Source organism: Pelodiscus sinensis, chromosome 10 (genome assembly GCF_049634645.1).
Source record: "Pelodiscus sinensis isolate JC-2024 chromosome 10, ASM4963464v1, whole genome shotgun sequence".
In the NCBI taxonomy this organism is placed as follows: Eukaryota; Metazoa; Chordata; order Testudines; family Trionychidae; genus Pelodiscus; species Pelodiscus sinensis.
The window spans coordinates 48,356,246-48,377,156 of NC_134720.1; the positions used below are offsets into that span (position 1 = coordinate 48,356,246).

The 20,911-nt window shown below is 58.5% G+C and overlaps 2 protein-coding genes across 2 annotated transcripts; one reads left to right on the forward strand and one right to left on the reverse strand.

Annotated features, from left to right (window-relative positions):
• Positions 1–461: 461 nt before the first annotated feature.
• Positions 462–4,125, forward strand: POLR2H (RNA polymerase II, I and III subunit H). The gene is made up of 5 exons (XM_075938075.1): positions 462–674; positions 1,139–1,222; positions 2,216–2,309; positions 3,048–3,131; positions 3,481–4,125. The coding sequence occupies exons 1-5, from the start codon at positions 602–604 to the stop codon at positions 3,596–3,598; spliced, it is 453 nt and encodes a 150-aa protein (XP_075794190.1). The 5' UTR covers positions 462–601; the 3' UTR covers positions 3,599–4,125.
• A 123-nt stretch (positions 4,126–4,248) lies between these two features.
• On the reverse strand, positions 4,249–10,850 carry THPO (thrombopoietin). The gene is made up of 5 exons (XM_006138528.4): positions 10,466–10,850; positions 8,009–8,136; positions 6,995–7,081; positions 6,441–6,605; positions 4,249–6,233 (listed from the first exon to the last, which is right to left on the reverse strand). The coding sequence occupies exons 1-5, from the start codon at positions 10,476–10,478 to the stop codon at positions 6,027–6,029; spliced, it is 600 nt and encodes a 199-aa protein (XP_006138590.2). The 5' UTR covers positions 10,479–10,850; the 3' UTR covers positions 4,249–6,026.
• Positions 10,851–20,911: the final 10,061 nt, after the last annotated feature.

Here is a 20,911-nt window from a genome sequence, read left to right on the forward strand (position 1 = left end):
CTGGCCCAGCAGGGCCCAAGCAGAGGGAGGGGCTGGGCTGGCAGCTGACGCCGCACCTGCCTGGGAGCGCAGCGCAGCCCCGCGTGCAGCAGGTACCCGAAGGGGGGGGCGGGTGGTTATGGGGCCCAGCCCGGGGCCTGAAGGGCGCCCCTCCCCCCAGCCCTGGGACCAATGGGCGCCCCTCCCCCACCTAATCACCTGTCCCCCCCCCCCCCCGGGAGATCGGGAGAGCCCCCCCACGGGCAGTGCGGGGATGGGCCTCGCCCTGGGTGTTTGTGTAGGGTCGCGGGGGCCGGGCTTTGCGGGGGGACGGGATTGGGGGCGGGTCTATGGGACGGGGCCCCGGACACCCCGACAGGCGCTGCCCGCAGGTGCTGGGAGCAGCCGGGGAGGGAACCCAGGCGTCCGGGACACCAGGGGGCGGGGCGGGGCTGCGAGCGCCCAACAGACGGGAGGGAGCCTGTGCGCATGCGCGGCGTAGAGCCGGGCCGGGGGAGTGCTTCCGCCCCGCACTGACATGGCGGCGCCGCGTGGGCTCTAGCGGGCGCCTGGCCGGAAGTGAGGGTCCGCCGGCCCCGAGCCCCTGCGCCCGCCGCGCGCCATGGCCGGGATCCTCTTCGAGGACATCTTCGACGTGAAGGACATCGACCCCGAGGGCAAGAAATTCGACCGGGGTGAGTCAGCGCCCCCCCCCCCCAGGTCCAGGGGGCCGGGCCCCATAGCGCCCCCTCCCCCCCACGGATCTGGGGCCGGGCCCCATAGCGCCCCCTCCCCCCCACGGATCTGGGGCCGGGCCCCATAGCGCCCCCTCCCGCCCACGGATCTGGGGCCGGGCCCCATAGCGCCCCCTCCCCCCCACGGATCTGGGGCCGGGCCCCATAGCGCCCCCTCCCCCCCACGGATCTGGGGCCGGGCCCCATAGCGCCCCCTCCCCCCCACGGATCTGGGGCCGGGCCCCATAGCGCCCCCTCCCCCCCACGGATCTGGGGCCGGGCCCCATAGCGCCCCACGGATCTGGGGCTGGGTCGGGAGCAAGGCCCTTGAATAAACAGGTCCAAACCTCCCTCCCCCAAGATCTGGGTGTGAACGTGAACCGAAACTGCGTCCCGGGTCACTGGTTCTGCTCCTTCTCTCCCAGTTTCCCGCCTGCATTGTGAAAGTGAGTCTTTCAAGATGGACCTAATCCTGGATGTGAACATACAGATCTACCCCGTGGACCTGGGTACGTAGTAGGGGGCCCTCAGGCTGGCAACAGATAATCCTTGTATCAGGCAGCCCCTGCTGAGCTAGAGCCAGCTGCTGGCGGAAGTGCCCATAACACTATGGGCTTGTCTACCCAGGGTATGAAGTTTAATTAAGGAAAAGGCTGTGTGATTTAAAGTGCAGTAAGCCCCTGTCTGCATGCTGCTGTTCTGAAGGAACGAGGCCTTCAATTAGATCCAGTGGTCACATGCAGCTGTGATGTGAGGGGAAGCACTTCACCTGCCTGACAGCTCCATGACCTCTAGGGATCATGCTACTCAGAGCGCATCACCTGGCACTTGGATGTGCTGTTGAATGCCCTGATTGCCCTTCCTTGGAGCTGGGAGCCCTGAATACTGTGTGCCTGAGTGACTGTGCAGATCGGGGCGAGGAGCCAGTTCACAGGTGGCTTGCTTCTCTTTGCCATCAAGCACCGTTGCAGTAAGATGCAGCCTGTATGCCTTGTGTGCTTTGGTTTCGGAGTTCCTTCCTGGCTACGTCTACACCGGCAGCTTCTTGTGCAAGAACTGTTTTGCGGAAGAGTTCTTGCACAAAAAGTCTTCCACAAGAGCGCGTCTACACTGGCATGTGCTTTTGCGCAAGAGCATCCATGGCAGTGTGGACGCTGTCTTGCGCAAGAAAGCTCTGATGGCCATTTTAACCATAGGGGCTTCCTGTGCAAGAAATTCATGTGGCCCGGCTACACTGCCCTCTTGTGGAAGAGCTCTTGCGCAAGAGGGCTTATTCCTCGTGGGGAGCGGAATAACTCTGCCGGCAGAAGCCCTGTTTTACAACGCTGTACTGTAAATTTACTTGCGCAAGAACGCGCGTGCAGTGTAGACAGCAGGCAAGTTTTTGCGCAAGAACAGAAGCTGCCGGTGGCGACGTAGCCCCTGTGTGGGATCATACTTCCTGTGCCCAGCTGGCCTCCTTGGGAGCGTGCCTTTCACCTGCTCTCTGTTGGGTATTGCAGGTGACAAATTCCGTCTGGTTATTGCCAGCACCTTGTATGAAGATGGGACCCTGGATGATGGGGAGTATAACCCCACCGATGACAGGCCGTCCAGGTAACGGGGCAGCATCTGGCAGGGAGTAGCTCAAGAATTCAGTAGTGTCTCATGCAGGCTGAGGTCAGTGAACGGAGGGGTAAAGAAAGTGGGGAAAGCGTGGAGCTGGGGAGCTGCCCTGGGTCAGCATCCCTGTCTGATCACGTTGGCCTTTAAACACCAGGGAGAAGGGGCTAACCAGAGCAGCCCTTGGTTCCCAGCCTTTGTCTGGCAGATTCCCACTGTGGTCAGTCGGCAAGTGGGCACTGCTGTCTCCTCGCACGTTTGCCGCTTTTGCTTTTGTGCCCGCGCTCTGCTCTCTTGTCGGCCGCCGTTCATTTTCTCTGTTTTCCTTGTCATCTTTCACTTTTATCTGTCCTGTTGAGTTTTTGGTTTCTAAACTCTCTTATCCGTAATTAGACAGTCCTCGTCACTGCTGTATCTGAGCAGCCCCTATCTGTTCTTGGCGGCCCTGGTTCTGTAGCTCCTCCATATTCGCCGGGGGTTGCTTGAGCTAGCTGTGGCTATTGGTGGTGCTGTAAGGCCGGATTGCACGTGCCTTCAAGCTTCACTTAGTGCTGTGGAGGTAGAGGCCAGACTGTGCTTATGGGGCTGGCTGCATTGGGGGCTATCTCAGGCGTGCAAAGCAGACCAGGTGGCTTTCCAAGAACCACGTGGTGCTTTTCCCCTGCGTTGGGCAAGAGGGTCTGATCTGTGGCCATGTACCTCCCTCCACCCCCACTGTCTTGTTGCACGCAGGGCCGACCAGTTTGAGTACGTGATGTATGGCAAGGTGTACAGGATTGAGGGAGACGAAACGTCCACGGAGGCAGCCACGCGCCTGTAAGTGTCCTCCTTGCCCTCCCCTCACCCCCATACCATTCCCCTGCCGTCCACAAGAGGTAAGGGGGGTGGTTCTATGCCCCACCAGGGCACAATGTCCCAAGCTTGGGTAGCTAAGGGAGGGACAGCATGGTCCTGCTCAGAGTTGCTAGTGGGTCCATAGGGGAATGCCGGGGCACTGAGCATAGAGTGGTGAGTGGAGGCCGTAGCCAGCGCTCCCTGTAGCCGCCAGTGTGCTCCCTGACACTGATGAGGTGAGCAACTATGGCTGCCTCTTGGCTGTAAGACCTCTAGAGCCCGAGTGATGCCCCTCCCTGATCCGTGGGTCTTGTTCTCACCTCTGCCCTAGTTCTGCCTATGTGTCCTACGGGGGGCTGCTCATGAGACTCCAGGGAGACGCCAACAACCTGCACGGCTTTGAAGTGGATTCCAGGGTTTACCTCCTGATGAAGAAACTGGCCTTCTAGTCGCAGGGACCCGAACCGCTAGGAACTGTGGCTGCAGCTGGGATCCTGCCTCATACGCAAGCTTTGCAGCCAGACATGGACTTGCTGGCCAGGACGGGGACCCTTGTTTTCAGTAGCCGCTGGGTTTCGGCTCCTTTGGCCGTTCCGGACCTTCTGGAGTGATACAGAAAGGGAGCCACTAGGCTGCTGTACTCCCTGCCAGTCCAGACTCCTGTACCAGTATTGCCCCTCTGCTGGGGTCCACAGCCCCCTTCTGATCCAGGCCAGTGGTCTGCCCCTCATGAGCAGAGAGCTCTGGGCAGGGCCTTGGCTGGGGGCAACGGGGAGTGGTGCCGTGTAGACTCCTCATAGCGTGTCATGGGCTTCTTTCCAGAGCCCTCTCCTGTACTGGCTGGGGGGCTACTTCCCTTTTAGCTTCACTGCTGGCTGCATCGCAGAGGCCAGCACCGTGTTTTGTGGCCTGTCTGTGGCAGGGGGCAGTTACTGAACCACCCCACCCGGCTTTCTATTAAAGTGAGTGCTTCGGATTGGTCCCTGCTTGTGTCACTCTTAGCAAGCGGGGGGACATGCGGGGGAGAGGTGCCTGGGAGCTGTGCTATTGGGAGACTGGCTGGGACTGGGACCACGGGGGTCAAATCAAATGCATCAGCCCAGCAGTTTGCTACACTCTCGGCCAGCAGCGAGAGAGCTCCAGTCTCAGCATCCTGCTACAAGGATCAGCAACGGAAGAGGAAAAATGCTGGTGTTTCAAGTGTTCCCCCCTCTCCATGCACTGGCTTTGGGGTGCAGGCATGAATGTGTCAGTCACTTGTGTCAGGCGTTGCTGAGCTAATTGCACTGGCAGGTTTCCTGATACTTGATTTTGTCTCCGCGTTGACCCTGCCATTATTCTCGCCGGTCATTTCTGGCTGTAACCAGACTGTGACCCTGGGTTAAGACGGCAAAAAGTTTTAAGACCTGCACTTGGATCATAAGTTCTCCTATCCCCTGCTGGAGACCTTGTGATCCAAGGCTTCCACATGGTGTGCCCCTGGGCAACACCCTACCTGTGACCTGTCTGGGGCTGAACCTTTGCCCTTATGTTCCTCTCTGTGCCCTGAGTTCCTGTCTTGAGCTCCCATCATGAAAGTTCCACCATGATTGGCTGCGTGAATGGCCCCCGCACACCGCTGCCCAGGAGAGCTGGGAGGGGAGTGGAGGGCCGAGGGGATTGGATTTTGGAGAGGGGTGGAGGGAGGAAAAGAATGCAGCAGATTGTGGGAAGCTTTTGTATGACAGCAGCATTGCTGTAGCCCGGCTGCTGTAGCATAGACGCGGCCTTAGTCTCCTAACACTGTCCCCTTCCATGTAATTCAGCCTAGAAATTGCGGCATGGCCAGGATGGAAGGGGAGATGCCTGCGAGATGGGTAACGGGCCAGGCTAGGAGAAAGTGTGTGTGCCACTTTGGGAAAGGCACTCCTGCTGTTTTTGCAGGGGCCACAGGGGGGCGCTGGATACCTTGCTCAAGTGAGGGTGGGGCTGTTCTCCCGGATGGGCTGGAGCCTTGCCTGAACAGGACCCCTGAGGAGGGGGATGGAAGAGTCTATTTCTCACTGAAGCCCCAGAATAAAAAGGCTGGCACCCCCAGGCATGGGTCCCCAGCAGGCCTGCGTCCCAGTGCTAGGCCCAGCTCTCAAAGCTTCCCTTCTGCTGAAGAGCTTTCCTCTGCGATCACAGGGCTCTTTAGAAAAATAAGCTCTTTAATCGTAAGATGTTTTCCTGGTCCAAGACCCCGTAACTCCCTTGCCTTTTCCTCTTCCACCGTCGCCATGAGCGAGTGCATCAGTATGGGCTATGCGGGGGGCTGGGCCCATGCCCAGAGACAGGACACGAACCTCGGGGCTGCAAGTGTGCGAGTCCCCATCTGCGTTCTGACAGCTGCTCCCCTGGGACTGCGAGTCCCCTGCCCCGTGGTGCAGGGCCAAATGGGGAGCAAGTCGGCTCTCACGTGCCCTGGCGCGGTGGCGAGTTCTCTGGTGCTGCGCACGTTGCACTTGGGCTGGCTGGGTTCAGAGGCCCCATGCCACAGAGCCTGCCTCACCATGCGTCCAGTGGTGCTCTCTCCAGAGAGCAGATCCCTCCCTTTTCCTGGGTCGGGCAGAGCTGAGAATCGTCGTCTCGGGCCCCTCCAGTCTCTCAGGGACCAGGCCCTTTTTTGCTCCGCTCTCAAGTCTTCGCTCTGGGTGGACACTGAGTGACCCAGCAGTGGGGTCTCTCTGTGGCTGAAGGAGCCACCTTTCTGGTCCTCTGCCATCTCTCCTCCGCTCCAGCAGAGCCCTCTCCGCCCTGATCTCCCCCATCTCTAGAGAGCAGGGGGCAGGATCTATTTCCTTCCCACCCTCTCTCCCCCTGTAGCCTGGTGGATGCCCCCATCAGCAGGCAGGGCTTTCATGGTCCCCTCGCGGCAGCTGAGGACATGGGGTGCTCAGGGGCTCTGGCACTCCCCTGGCTCCCTTCCTGGCAGAAATCCTTTGCCAGGTCGTGGAAGAAGAAGCGAAGCTTGCCTTGCACGAGCTGCCTGTAGACCAGGAAGATCACGCTGGGGTGGCTCTGTGGGGTTGTCCGGGAGGCGCAGTCCGGCTGCCAGGCGCTGACCTGTCCCAAACAGAGAACGGGAGCTCAGACGCGCTGCTTTCCCTGCTCAGAGCAAGCCCCTTCAGAGTCACCATCCACACGTGGGGGCAAATCTGCAGCTGGGACTCCAGGTTTAGAGAGGAGCCAAGGTGAGTCTTCGCCCCGCTGCAATGGGGCTAGAAGGGCAGAGGGGCGGGGACAGGGCACAACCGGCAGAAGGGGTCTCACCTGCCAGCTGAAGGTCTGCAGGAGCAAGAGGAAGGAGTTGGCTTTCTTGTAGAGCTGCCCTAGCAAGGCAGCCGCACACTCCTGCTTCACTTGGTCCTGTGCAGCCGTCACCGCATCCACCAGCAGCGCCAGGTGACAGACGATTTCCTGCCTTTTTGTCTCATTCTGAAGGGACAGAGATGGGGGGGGGAGTGTCCGACCCCAGTGCTGCAGGGGCTGCCCCCCTCCAGCTGCAGGCAGGGACTAAGGGGTGAGCATCCCAGTCCTTCCCACATCTAGCCCAGCAGCAGGGGGTGGGGGAGCCTGCAGGTGGGACTGCTCGCCCCCCGCTGAGCCCATGGGCAACAGCCAGTGGATGGCATGTGGGAGAGAAACAAATACCCCCCTCCCCTCACGGGCAGGTCACTTCTCTCAGTGTCTGCTTCCCCCTCTAAGATGGGCTAAGTGATCGTCTTCCCCTGCCCGGCCAGGGAAGAGCAGGGACTCCTGGGCTGCAGCTGCTGGAGGTGTTACCCAACCCATCCCCCACCCCTGGGACCCCCGGCTTCACTCACTGTCTTCAATTTCCATTCCAGGAGGCTGAAATCCACCATGGGCAGTGGAAGGGGCTGGGTTAGTGGGGGCAGCTCCTGGCACTGGCTCTGCAGGGAGAGGAGGCAGAAAGCACTGGGTGAGATGCCAGCTGGACGAGCAGGGACCCAGCCTCTGAGGCCAGCACTGGGGGCAGGAGAAGGAATTAGCACAGCCTCCGTTAGGTGGAACAGCGGCATTGCTGGGGCTGTGCAACACAGGTTGCCAGGCAAGAGACTTCCCAGCCTTCCTTCCTCTTTAGTTCCAGCCTCTCCCAGCAGGGGGTGCTGTAGGGAGCAGGGCAAGAGCACCCACGGTGGGAGTAGCTCCCAATGTGCCAGTCCCAGCCTCTCCCAGCAGGGGGCGCTGTAGGGAACAGGGCAAGAGCACCCACGGTGGGAGTAGCTCCCAATGTGCCAGTCCCAGCCTCTCCCAGCAGGGGGCGCTGTAGGGAGCAGGGCAAGAGCACCCACTGTGGGAGTAGCTCCCAGTGTGCCAGTCCCAGCCTCTCCCAGCAGGGGGCGCTGTAGGGAACAGGGCAAGAGCACCCACGGTGGGAGTAGCTCCCAGTGTGCCAGTCCCAGCCTCTCCCAGCAGGGGGCGCTGTAGGGAGCAGGGCAAGAGCACCCACGGTGGGAGTAGCTCCCAATGTGCCAGTCCCAGCCTCTCCCAGCAGGGGGCGCTGTAGGGAACAGGGCAAGAGCACCCACGGTGGGAGTAGCTCCCAGTGTGCCAGTCCCAGCCTCTCCCAGCAGGGGGCGCTGTAGGGAGCAGGGCAAGAGCACCCACTGTGGGAGTAGCTCCCAGAGTGCCAGTCCCAGCCTCTCCCAGCAGGGGGCACTGTAGGGAGCAGGGCAAGAGCACCCATGGTGGGAGTAGCTCCCACTGTGCCAGTCCCAGCCTCTCCCAGCAGGGGGCACCGTAGGGAGCAGAGTACAGGCCCTAGTGTGGGGGCGGGGGGGGACTCCTGGTTAGCTGGGTTGCACATGGCCCCTTACCACTCTCTTCTCCATGTCCTTGGCTTCGCTGATGTATTTCAGGATCAGCCGGTTGTCACAGACCAGCCGGGCCGGACCCATCCTGGACAGCTTGATGTGGAGGAGGAAGGCTGTGAGGAGCAGCAGCCCTGGGCAAGCAAAGGGAAAAACCCCTCTCTACAGTCTGCAGCAGCTGGGCTCTCACACGAGGACACAAGTGTGTTGAGCTGTTTCTCCTGCCTTCTCCTCCTCCTGGGTAGTTGTACACCCCACCCGCTACCTGCCAGGCAGGACGTTCATTTACTTCTCAGAGCTAGCGCTGGCGCTTTAAGTCCAACCAGGCTGAGTTGCAAAACCAAGCCAGAGACCCTGGTTCCAGTGTTAGGCGGTTCCCTGCCTCAGTGGGAGTAGAGTCTCCTCCCTCCCCTCTTGCCTAGCACTGGAGCATGGTCTAAGTACAGTATCCTTGTCCTCGGTCAGCCCGCTTGATGTCACAGTGGCCGCTCATGTCTGCAGCAACAATTGCTGGGAAAGGCGGGAACATGCTCCTTCGGGGATGGCCTCTAGCTGTCACCTGGTCACTGTGTAGGAGCTGCGAGGGGTGGAACATGCTCAATGCAGATGCCCTCTTTGGGGAATTTAGCTCCCAAACTCCACCACGTCTCTCTTGCAAACAGAGATTTTCAGAGGCTTATCGCTTGGCCAAATTGGGGTTGGTTTTCACAGGGTGAGCAAACGGCACATGACTCCGACCACGGCAACCCCTCGGCCAAATCTCAAAGCCCTGCTCCAAAGCCCTTCGTGTATGCGTTGCTTTAACGGGGGCAAAATAACACATTTCCCCCTAAGCTAATGACTGAATCGTTTTAGCTGAAACTTTCCCCAAAGACTCAGCCTCAGGCAGACCCCCAGCGTGGACCATTTCCTCAGGCCTGGTTAAAATGTGGCAGAAGAGGGCTTCCTGCAACCAATTGGCTGCGAGCTCCCTCTGGAATTAGCGGTTTTATAGCCTGAAATGTTGGACCCGATCTCTGGGACAGTCCCTTTGCTGGAGAAGCCAACTATTCACTGCCAGCGGGAAAGGGGCTGGGAGGAGAAGCAGATCAAGGGGGGTGCTTGGCACCAGAGGGTGCTGAGCAGGGGGATGAAGAAGCAGTTGCTCCTGTCAGGGCTGAGATGCCAGATCCCCGCTGTGCACTGGCATTCAAGCAGTGGCAGTCCCTTGGCTCCGGCTGGCCTGGGGATGGGAGATGGCATTTCCGGGTGGCTGCCTGCTGTGGCGCTGCCATGCTTCCTGCTGGGCTCCATCCCCAGGAAGCGGGGCAGCGACAGGGGAGGATAAACGGCTTCCTTTGCTGGCCCTGTGCGCTGGGACGGAGTCTTTGCGCCGCGAGCGCGTCTGGAGGCAGGCAGCGGCACACGTGGCTCAGAGCATCTCCGGGAATGCTAGTGCCCTCTGTGCACGGCTTCCTGGTATCCGTCTCCCCACCCCGGCAGCCACCGGGCCCGGCACTCTGCAGAGGCAGCAATGCCCCCAGCACTGTTCTGCCAGGGCCGGTTCCCCACACTCAGAGCCCTGGGTCTCTAACAGGGACGAGCTTGTTCCAGCTGCAGTCCTGGGCTCAGGACAGGAATTCTCTGGCTTGGGGGCGGGGAGTTTGCTCCACTTCATCCCCAACATCCCCACTGGCCCTGCCCCACCCCTCTGTCCCAGACACCCCTGCCAGCCCTGCTCCTCTGTTCCCACCACCCCTGCCCTCTCCCTGTCATTCCTGCCAAGTCCCTGCCCCCTATATTGCCACCAGGCTCACTTGGCCCCTGCCCCGCCATCCCCAACAGCCCAGCCCTGCACTCCCGTCCCCATCAGCCCCACTGGTCCCCTCTCCTGCCCCCCCAGGTCTCTGGAGCATAAGAGGCTCCAACACACAGACGGCTTGAGCCCACTCTCCTCTCGTCTGTTCCACGTGGCGGGAACATCGTTGTGAACCGAGCAGGCCTGCCCGTGCTGGGCCTCGGTGCTGGGCTTGTTTGGGGCAGAGGCGGGTGGGTGGACGGAGAGTCTCTCCAAGTGTGAGAGAGGCCCCATTATCCCAAGAGGGCGGGGGGCGGGGTGCAACCCGGGGCTGGCGGGCAGTGTGTGGCACCCGGGGGCACGCTGCCTAAACCCCTACCCCCAGGGGCTGAGCTCCGTGACGGGGGCACTCGAGCTGTCTCATGCCAGCACAGTCACTGACACTACAGGTCTGGGAGGTGCCCGGCCAACAGCTCTGAGCCCCACGTCCCCATGGGGAGAGGAGAGCAGGGGCTGCGGCCTCATCCCAGCAGCCCTGGAGATGAGACTGCCAGGACCAGTCCTGCCCCGGACTTAACAGCCCTCCCACCCCCAGAGCTCTGTCTCTCTCTACCCCACTCCCTGCCCAGGTGTGAGCCTCCTCCACCCCCTTCCCCAAGCCCAGCCTGGGGGTCCCCAGCACTCACTGTTCAGCTCCATGCTAGGCTGGCCGTCTCCGCACTACATCTTCTACCCCAGGGCCAGTGGCTGCTCCCCTGCTCCCGACCGGCTTCCATTTAGGGCAGCGTTAGCCCAGGCTCCTGGCAGGGCACAAGGACCTGACGCAGAGGAGGCGACGGGAGAGCCCCGGAGTGACGCCACACGGCTCTCAGGGTCGCTCCCGCTGCCGAGTGACCGCAGCCAGGCTTCCTGTTGTGCTGCTGGACCTCGGAGGAAAGGCACCGGGACACAGCGCGAACCCTTGGGAAGGCTTCCTGCCTCCCCCGGCTTCCTCCTTGGCTTGCAGCGCTGGAGTCGTGCACACGGCTGGGAACTTGGAGGCAGCCGCCTTGCTGTGCTCACCCGCTGGCCCGCGACACAGCGCGTGCCGTGCGCCGACCTCGCCAGCCCCCCTCTGCACGCGCTGGGCAAGGAGCCGGGCAAGCCCCACGTCCGTCTGGGGCTGCGTCTCTAGCCCACCTGCTCTCACAGCACGGCTGGCTTCGGGAGAGGTGGAAACAGTCGTGCCCCAGACTGGGGACGTCACGCAAGCTGGGGGCCTGGCGCTGGCTCTGTGCGGCTGGAGGCCCGGAGGGATGTCTGCGCAGCTGGCGGGTCGCCCCAGTGACCCAGTCAGGGCTCAGGGGCTGCTCTTGGCATCACCTGGAATGGAGATGGTGCCGCTAGTGAGGACAGAAGGGGAATTCTAGCTCTGCCGGGGAGGGATCTGCTCCCAGCACCCCCTTTGCTCTCCCTGGCACCAGAGTCCTGGCCTGTAGGCTCAGGGCTGCACCCCCTTCCCTCACAAGGTCCCCTAAATGATACAGAGATGCTGATGACCATGCCCTAGGCCCCCCAGCACCCACCGTCCAGAGGAACATGCCCTGAGACTTTGTAAGGGGCCTGTTACCCTCATGTCCCTGTGTCAGCCAAGCCACAGCCCAGGTGGGGTTACACTAACGCAGGGTTTCAAGCGACGGGTCATGTCCCAGTGCTGGGTGGTGAATGTCGGGCGCTGGGTCTCTTTGCTGCAAGGGGATCAGGCGACCAGTGGGGGTGCTAAGGCCTGGCACCGCAGACTGCACTGCGCCCCAGAAGTGGCTGGCAGCAAGCCCAGCTCCTAGGTGTTGGGAGGGGGAGGGGGTGAAATGTGCACAGGGCTCCACGCACTGCCCCTGCCCCGAGCACTAGCTCCCCACTCCCATTGGCTGGGAACCCGCCGCCGGCTGCTTTGGGGGCAGCATGGTCTGCGGTGCCCGGAGAGGCAGGAAGCTGCTTTAGCCCCCTCCCCCGCCCAGCACCACCGACCAGGAGCTGCTCAAGGTGATCTCTTGCCCCAGCCCTGATCCCCCAAGGCCAGTGCCCCCTCCTACAGCCCAAAGCTCCCATCCTCAACCCCACCTCCGGAGCCCACACTCTAGTCACATGATATTGGATTGCAGGCACCAACCATTTTCCTCAACTGGGTCAAGAGAAAAAAAGTTTGAAAACCCCTGGACTAATGCAAAGACTGGGCAGCACCATTTCCAGCTCCCCCAGAGCTGCCGCCAGTAGGGTTGCCAGATGGTTTAACAAAAAATACCAACCTCCCCCTCCCCGCAAAAAAACCCACCTTGAAAAAATGCTGTTGAGAAAAAAAGGGGGGAGACCAAAGTTGTTGAGCAAAAAAAAAAAAAAGGTGCAGCGCCTTTAAATGGCCCTGCACTCCTCACTCCCTCCTCGCCCACACCCGCCAGAGGCAGCTTCCATCCCAGGTAAACAGGAAATACCGGACATTTCACTTTTCTGGGTTTTTTTACCGGACGGGGACCCGAATAACGGACAGTCTGGGCAAAAACCGGACACTTGGCAACCCTAACCCTCAGCCTCATACCAGGCCAGCTCCTGGCCCCGCCACAGCGCTATGGCAGTACCTCCAGGTCCTGTCCTGCACTCTGGGGTCCCCCTTGGACTCTGTCATCTGCCCCACTGGGAGCATGGGGCAGAGCTGAGAAGACTCATGGGAAGGAAAGCGCCCCTGGCTAAGTCTCTATGCAGTCAAAGCCCAGCTAAGCCAGGCGGGGGTGGGGGCAGTCCAGGCGGGGGGAGGGGGCGCAGCTCGAAGACGGGGCTGGGAGGGGTGAGATTTGGGTGCAGAGAGCCCGGAGCAGGAAGGGGTAGGCAAGGAAGCTGGAGCAGGCCCAGAGCCCCCATGCCCAGAGGACAGCTGGTGGAATCCTTTGGGCTCCGGGCTGGGATAAGGCAGCCATGGGAACTAGGCAGGGGCCCAGGCCTGGGGAAGGGGCATCCGTGGGGGCCAGGCAGGGGCCCAGGCCTGGGGGAGGGGCATCCGTGGGGGCCAGGCAAGGGCCCAGGCCTGGGGAAGGGGCATCCGTGGGGGCCAGGCAGGGGCCCAGGCCTGGGGGAGGGGCATCCGTGGGGGCCAGGCAAGGGCCCAGGCCTGGGGAAGGGGCATCCGTGGGGGCCAGGCAGGGGCCCAGGCCTGGGGGAGGGGCATCCGTGGGGGCCAGGCAAGGGCCCAGGCCTGGGGAAGGGGCATCCGTGGGGGCCAGGCAGGGGCCCAGGCCTGGGGAAGGGGTGGTTCTGGGAGGCAGGCCTGGGGAAGAGGCAGCTGTGGGAGCCAGGCAGGAGCCGGGGTCCGGGAAAGGGGCGGCTGTGGAACCTGCCGGGGGCCGGGAAAGAGGTGGTTGTGGGAGCCAGGCCGGGGAAGGGGTGTCTGTGGGGGCCAGGCCGGGGCTTTGCCAGGAAGGGACTCTGGAGCTATTTGCTGGATGTTAATTGTTAACGAACATCCTCTGGAGCTGGTTTAACTGTGGAAGCCCCAGGCTGCCCCCGGCTCGCTAAGAGAAGGGGCTGAAACAAACCCAGCTTGGAGCTCCGACCCTCAGGCCCCCCAGCGCAGGTGGGGGTCCTGTAAGCCCTGCCCCCTGGAAGTTCTGTGTGGTGAGTGCTGGGGTGTCAGCGCAGAGGGGGGTGTGGCAGCCCCCCCCCCCCCCCCCAGCACACTGGCCTGCATGGCCAGAAGCTGGACGCACTCCAGCGTCCTCCAGGAGAGCCCCAGGTGTGCACCCAACATCCTCGGGGCTGCCGGTGCCTCTTGGGACGGGCTCAGGCTCTTTGTTCACAGCTCCATAGGGGCTGCTTTGGCACGGGGGTGTCTAGTCAGGTGCTGCCCTGATCCCCCTCCCCCAACCCTTCCCCCTGGTCCCAGGGAGCTGTCTGCTGGGTAATGGCCCATCTGGGGAGGAGTGCATAGAGCCGGCTGGAAAACAAGCCCTGCAGCTGTGCCGCTAGCCCTGGTACCCTCAGCTGGACGCTGTCCCTTCCCCCCAGAGCGGGCACCGAGTCTTCCTCTGGGCAGGAGTTCCCTGCACATGGGGGAAGCTGCCAGAGACCCCCAGGGCCACTTCCTGCGGCCAAGCAGGGTCTGCGCCCGTCGCTCTGGGGGCCTGTCCCCTATGCTCTGTGGCCTGGGCAGGTGCCAGAACAGGCCTGTAAGTCTTTGCCTGCATACCCAGCCCTCTCCCCGCAGCTCCCGGGTGGGACTCTGGGTTCTTAGCATGTATCTTCTTGGGGTATCACCATGGCCACATGCCGGCTCCTCCCCCGGGCGCCGGGGCTGCAGGAGGAAGCGGTTTGCAGGGCAATCACCTCGGGGCCGGACCCAGTGCCACCAGCCTCTGACTCACGTCTGCCGTCCCCCAGCTGCCTGCGTCTCGTAGGCTCCGGGAAGCCCAGGGCTGTGTTTGGTCGCTCAGGCACCCCAAACACACATGCTCACGCACACCCAGCCTGACACCACTACACATGCTCAACCCCGCCCTCTCCCCGCCACTTAGTTCCCGGCAGAAGGGTGGCTCCTGCCCCAGGAAGTGGGATGTGAGACCAACCAGGCAAAAGCAAACACCTTTCCTCTCCCCGGACCCCCCTCCCTCCCTGGCCTGAGGCCCCGCAGTGCCAACCTGGAGTGTCATAGAGGATCCGGGCAGGTGGTCTGGGATCTGGAGGGGCAGCAGGAGGGCCGGGAGCATGCCAGCAGGAGCTCCAGCCTGGGCCAGAGTAGCCACTGCAGTGGGCCCACAAGCGAGTGAAGAGCCCCGGGGTCAAACACCCCCGGCTTCCCACACACCTGGCTTTGTCCAATGCAAACGTTAGCGGAGCTGCAGTGGGAGTCTTGGCCCAGCCTCTTGCCTGCTGCGGACGTGACAGGCGGCAGGCGCCCTGGCATCGGGGCGTCTAAACCAGGAGCAGAAGCAGGGCACTGGCGGTATTCTGTCCCTTCATCGCGCCAACAGCAAGTGGGCACCAAGACTCAGACCCGCCTCCACGGGCACCCAGACCACGGGGAGGGCCTGGCCTCAACCCTGAACCAGCTTCCTTGTCCTGTTTTCAGCCCAAACGGGAATTTCGCAGCAGGTCACAAATCTGCCCTATGCCCTGCTGCTCCCTGGGATGCCAGCTGGGAATTAACCCGTAGAATGGCCAAAAGAGGCAGCTACCAGCCTGCTGCAGGGACCGAATCTACTGAGATGCTCAAGGGCAGAGCACTGATGCTCTGCACGGGGGTGACCTTTTCCTGTGTAATTTAACTACATGAATATGAAAGTCACCAGAACCACGCCCAGAGAAGCAGCAAGCACAGTAATAACCAACACAGCACTTTAGAATGTGCCAAGCGCCTCCTTATACCAATGCAACCCAGGCCCTGCTCAAAGAGCTGGCAACCCCCTTCAGACTGCAACAGGATACGTGTGCGTGTAGGGGAGTGGGGACCATGCCATGGGGGTTTTATTGCTTGGTGGAGGGACGCTCTAAGCTGGAGCACTGCAAGGCCCACATCCACATCCTGCAACTGGATGATTTGAATCTGGGACCTCTGAAGCTTAGTATAGGAGCCTTTACAAAGTCTACAGCTTGAGCTATAAAGCCAGCTGGCTCTCAGCCCATGAGGTCTCTTGGTCTTATCTGTTGCTGTGGTCTAGGTGCCACTGCACGGGACAGCGAACCACACTAGGTATGTGGGTTACACAGGCCTTCGTGGTGACTCGCACACAAACTGCTCCCCTCCCTGGGTGATAGAAATCATTGCGCCCCGATCTGGCTGCCCACACAGCTGGCCTGTCAGAGCGGAGACTCCCTGAAGATTCAGGGACAGCCGAGTGGCGCAGGGGAGGGCTTTCTGAACAGGAGCTGTCTTTGGTGACATCCCTGGCTGGTTCTCAGTGGGAGTCGGGGCTGTGGCCTGTCAGAAGAAATTGAGCTTTGAACGGACCAAGTGACATGCCAGAGCAGGGGTTGCTGTGTGGTTCTGGGCTGGCTGACGCTGGGCGCTCCCTTCAAGGACAGGATCCCATAGACCCTGATCCCAACAGCAAGGCTCACATCCAAGCAACACGGCTCCTCACCAGACCCAGGCAGATTTAACCGCCCAAGCTTTGGGCTGAGCAGCGAGGCTCGTGGGAGGCACCATACAGGGGCTCCAGCACCCGACCCTTCTCACATCCGTCCCCCAAAGTGAGGCCTCCACTCTGCTGCACAGAGGTGGGATGAGCACTGGGGAGAGCATTGGCTGAGAGGAGTCTCGGGCAATCAGCACCTTGTTCTGTTTTGGGAAGCCAGGTGTTTCGCAGCTCTTCAGGAGTAACAGTCACTAAGCTCCGGCTGCCAGGTCTGTCTCGCCATCTCCTGAAGAATGCGGCGTCTGTCTAGTGCAAAGAGCCACATGGCCACTCCCGTAAGCAGCTGAACAGGGAGCAAACTGCACTTTGCAGAGCATCTCAGCTCTACGGGCTTGGGGCAGGCTGGCACCACGCTCCGGCTCTGACCACAAACCTTTCCCCAGAACTGAACATCTGCTCGCAGGACAGGGGATCCCCAGAGTGTGCAGTGGGGGGTGTCTGGGCCAAACCCCTGAATGCAGCATGGGGGGGGCTGAGCTGCATTTGTGGAATGGATCCCCCTCCCAGATCTAGCCGAGCATTCTGTGATGCTTGCACAGAGCTAGGCACAAAGGCGTGGCTGATGCTATTTGGAGTAAAAGCAGCACAGATCCCAGGAAGGGTGGTGGGGGGAGGGAATCATCGTGCCCTTTGCCATGGGACAGTGTCAGAGGGAATGTGATGAAATCCCAACAGCAAAGGGGGAACTCTGCCAACAGTGCCACTAGTTTGCCACTAGGTGGCAGTAGGCAGCTTCCCTTGAGACCATCCGCGGGGGTGTCACCTTTTCCTTGCTGACCTGGTCCTAGGCATCCCCTGCCAACCTGGTCAGAGTCCAGGCCTGTGTGTCCCTCTGGCTCCCCGTATCCCTGGCTCACCAACACCGGAACTGACTGCTACAAGCCAGTGTCCCCCTGCAGCCTCCGCTTACAACCCTACACGGCAAAAACGCTGGCGAGGATCAATGTTCGTGCGAATCTTTTGCATCCATGTGCGGATTTTTTCCATCCAGGTGTGGAATACATTTTCATATGTGCACTGAGTAGGGATGCCACCCGTTAGCTGGTTAACTAAGGGTGATGCTTACCAGTAACTGGTTAAGCTGTTAATTAAGGGTGATGCTTATTGGTAATGGTGAACTGGTGGCCCAACTAGGCTGGAGCAACTAGCCTGATTGGGGGGAGGAGAGGCTGCTCCAACCTGGCCAGAACCACCACGCTGCTGGGGTCACTCCAGACTAATCAGGCCCACTGCCTATGGGATCCCGGGTAAGCGTTTAACTGACTAAATGGGATTTTACGTCCCTAGCACCGAGGCATGTGCCAACATGCACCAATGGGGGAAACGATACCTACCTGGTGGCGCTCTGCTAATCAGCTGGGCAGCGTTGGAATCTCCTGAGCGGCCGCCCTAACACCCAGCTTACAGGGAACGCTGCTGTAAGAGTGGGGTCTGCACGTTCCAGGCACTGCCTCCTCGGAATGGAGGAAAGACCCAGTCCCCCAACAGCTGTGTCATCGAGAGGTGCAGGGAGCGAGGTAGAGGCACTCCCCTCTCAACTGCAGTCCCTCGGTGTGGCACTGGCGAGCTTCCGGTGCTGCCGGCAGCTGGGAGGGGGGGAGCAGGGGTTGTTCTCCCCTCACAATCAATGCTGACCCTGATGCCCCGGCACCGCACTCAAGGGCACTTTGTGGCTGCCTTTGGAATGAGACAGGAAAGCAATGTCCTGAACTTTCCCAGAACCATAGCAGTGCAGGGCTGGAAGGGCCCTTCGGAGGTCCGCCAGCCTGCCGTGCTGAGACAGGACCTCGTACACCGATGTTTGCCCAGCCCATGCATACAACCCACTCATGACAAGGGTTCCACAACCTGCCTGGGAAGCCTTGTCCAGAGCGTCACTGCCTAGTGTTAGGATGTTTTTCTGAAGATCTAAATCTCCCCTGCTGCAGATTACGCCCGTTGATGCTTGACCTGCTTCCAATAGACAAGAGCAATGGATGGCTCTCACAGTCCTTGTTATAACAGCCCTCACTTTTCTGGCGACAGTTGTCAGGTCCCTCCTCAGCCTTCTTTTCTCTAGCTCAGTGTTTCCCAAATGGTGTTCCACGGAATCCCGGGGTTCAGTGAAGTGAAAATAGGGGTTCCGCAAGAAAATTTCATGACAATAACAGTTTATGATTAAAAAAATAATAATTACTATGAAGTGATTTTTGTTTTTAAATCTGTGCAATTAAACTAAATGTTGATCTCATGATCTTATTTAGCATTTGTTTATTATTATCCTTTCTTATTTGTGGTCTACTTTTTCAACTCCATATATTAGACTGTTATTAGGGGTTCCGCAAAATTCTTTCTCATTTAAAAGGGTTCTGTGAGACAAATAAAATTGGGAAACACTGCTTTAGACTAACCGACCGGGCCCAGGATTGTACCCTTGCCTCATAGTTCAGGTTTCCTAAATCTTTTTATCTTCTGGACTCTCACCAATTTTATCCACATCTTTTGTAAAGTGGCACCCAGAACTCAGTACTCCAGCTGAGGCCTCGCCATTGCTGGGTAGAGTGAAACAATTGTCCTCAGTGTCTTACGTACGATATTGCTGTTCGTATGCCCCAGAACGATCTTAGCCTTGTTTGTAACTGTCACACCGATGGCTCCTATTTCATTTGTGACACATTTTTACCCCTTCCCGCAGTACGACCACCTAGCCAGTGAGTCTCCACTTTGCAGTTGGGCGTTTGATGTGTCCTTCCTTGGTGGAGGACTTTGCACTGGTCTATATGGAATGCCATGGTTGATTTCAGACACATTCTTCCATTTGGCAAGGTCATTTTGAAGTTTAATCTTGTCCTTCACAGTTCTCACAACCATAGTTCCCCCTAAGGTGCGTGCCTGCACACAAAAAAATTTGAGGCCCACCCAAAAATTCAAGGCCTACCTCCTGGACCTGCTGGAAGAGGAGTGGTTCCGACTTGGCAGAGCGTAACGTGGCCTGACTGGTGGGGTCATGTGGCAGGTGGCTGCCACCATGTGCTCCGGCAGGAGCCAGAGCACGGTGAGGCTGTCCCTGTCCTGGTTCCAGCTACAGCGGAATAGCACGCTGATCTCAGTTGCGGCTGCTCTCATTGTGCTCCGTAAAGTCATAAATCCACAGATCTGTTAAATGACTGGTCTGATTCTATTTTGTAGTGAACAATATTACACCCATGCAGGCAGCACCCATGTAGCACCCATGCAGACAGCCTCACTAGAGAATAAGACATTGACTGAGTCTGTATTGCCGTTTGACCATGGATTGAGACCCACTAGTTGAGTAAGTGACAATGCATCTCACCATGCTATATTAATAAAGGGAGGATTGGAGATCTCAGTGCTGTCAATCTTGAATCTTTCACGAGCACTAAATGCTCATTAATAATCCTTTAGGGAAATGCTAAAGAGTTTCCACAAAACATCTTGTCCACATGACGTCTCCAGAGAAAATACATTTAAACTATCAAGAAAAACTTAAAAAACAACAAATAGTCTAGCAGCACCTTAAAGACTAACAAAACATGTATGTGGTATCATGAGCTTTCATGGGCACAGCCCACTTCTTCAGATGACTGGAGTATTAGAAGTCCAAATCAAAGAATAAATAAGGGAAGGGGGCAGGGAAGGAGGAGGAAAAAAAGAAGAAAAAAAAGGAGGGGAGAAAAAAAAGAGAGACAGTGAGTAGATGGTTCAAATAATTACAAGAGGGAAAGCTCATGATACCATCCACGTCGCATCTATATGTTTTGTTAGTCTTTAAGGTGCTACTAGACCATTTGTTGTTATTTTTTAAGTTTTTCCTGTTACAGACTAACGCGGCTACCCCTCTGAAGCATTTAAACTATCCTTAGTCAAGGGATTTGTTAGCTGAGCTTTCAACTTCAGCTTTTTTTTTTTTTTTCAAAGAGAAATATTTCTTCACAACTTTTCTCAAAGTTCTCTTCCAGTAACTAGACTAGGAAGAAAAAGAATTCATTATTACTGGCTAATGGCTGAGCTATCCCAGATTTACAGCTTGTACTATCTTGCTCAGAATCTTCAAACGTTCTCGTGTGTTTTCTGCAATCTTTTGGCTTTCCGATTTTTCTCATCTTTAAATCTAAGGGAAGAAATAGGAATCTGCAGGAACAGCCCTAGACTAGCTGCCAGCAACTGGCACCCTAGGCAAACCATGCAATCGGCGCCCCAAACCCGTCAACAATATTGCGCCACCATTTGGCGCCCTATTGCATCCCATTTAACTTGGCACCCTAAGTGACCGCCTAGTTCGCCTATATGGACGGGCTGCCTCTGGGAATCTGTAGGGAAAAAAGTAAGGATAAACCTATACACAACACAGATGTGGTAGTCTAAAGCTTCACAACAGATAATCAGAGATAGACAGATCATTAAAGAACTTGAAACTATTTTATATGGCAAACTGCTCAGTCAAGCTTAGAAATACACACACACGCCAGATAAAAGAGGCCAAAAGCTGAATTACATTGAATAGATGAACGCAACAGTTAAGAGCAATCTCAGTTGTACCAAGGAGAAACATCTACAATCACCCACATAATAATAGTAATACACAGGCGGCAAATACGGCCTCTTATACTAAGTATAGAATAAAGTAGAATTGTTGAATATGACAACATGCTGAAATAACATCATGTGAAAAAATAAAAACACTTCCCTTGTACCTTACAGTAGCAAACAGTAAATAGAAGGAAAGTTCCTAAGGGGGAATCGGTCTGGGGTCTTTGCACTGGGAGAGTCTCTCAGGGATCAGCACCACTGGTGGGTGCCACAGTAGTGGCACGTCCGAACAAGCGCACGTGACCTCATTATTGGTGCACAAGACAAAACTCACTCCGCTCACGGATGTTAAATCTTCACGGGAACCTTGCTCACAACTCCTCCAAATGTTACAGGCTCCCTCCGCTCCATTCTCCAAGTTGTCAATGACACAGTTGAATGGTA

Excerpts from the sequence above, each read along its gene's own strand:
- THPO (XM_006138528.4), bottom strand. Across the intron at positions 6,606-6,994 it reads TGGAATGGAAATTGAAGACA|AATGAGACAAAAAGGCAGGA; the intron begins GTGAGTGAAGCC and ends CTGTCCCTTCAG. Across the intron at positions 6,234-6,440 it reads TGCAGACCTTCAGCTGGCAG|GTCAGCGCCTGGCAGCCGGA; the intron begins GTGAGACCCCTT and ends TGTTTGGGACAG.
- POLR2H (XM_075938075.1), top strand. The coding sequence starts at position 602 with ATGGCCGGGATCCTCTTCGAGGACATCTTCGACGTGAAGGACATCGAC. Across the intron at positions 2,310-3,047 it reads ACCGATGACAGGCCGTCCAG|GGCCGACCAGTTTGAGTACG; the intron begins GTAACGGGGCAG and ends TGTTGCACGCAG. Across the intron at positions 3,132-3,480 it reads ACGGAGGCAGCCACGCGCCT|TTCTGCCTATGTGTCCTACG; the intron begins GTAAGTGTCCTC and ends CCTCTGCCCTAG.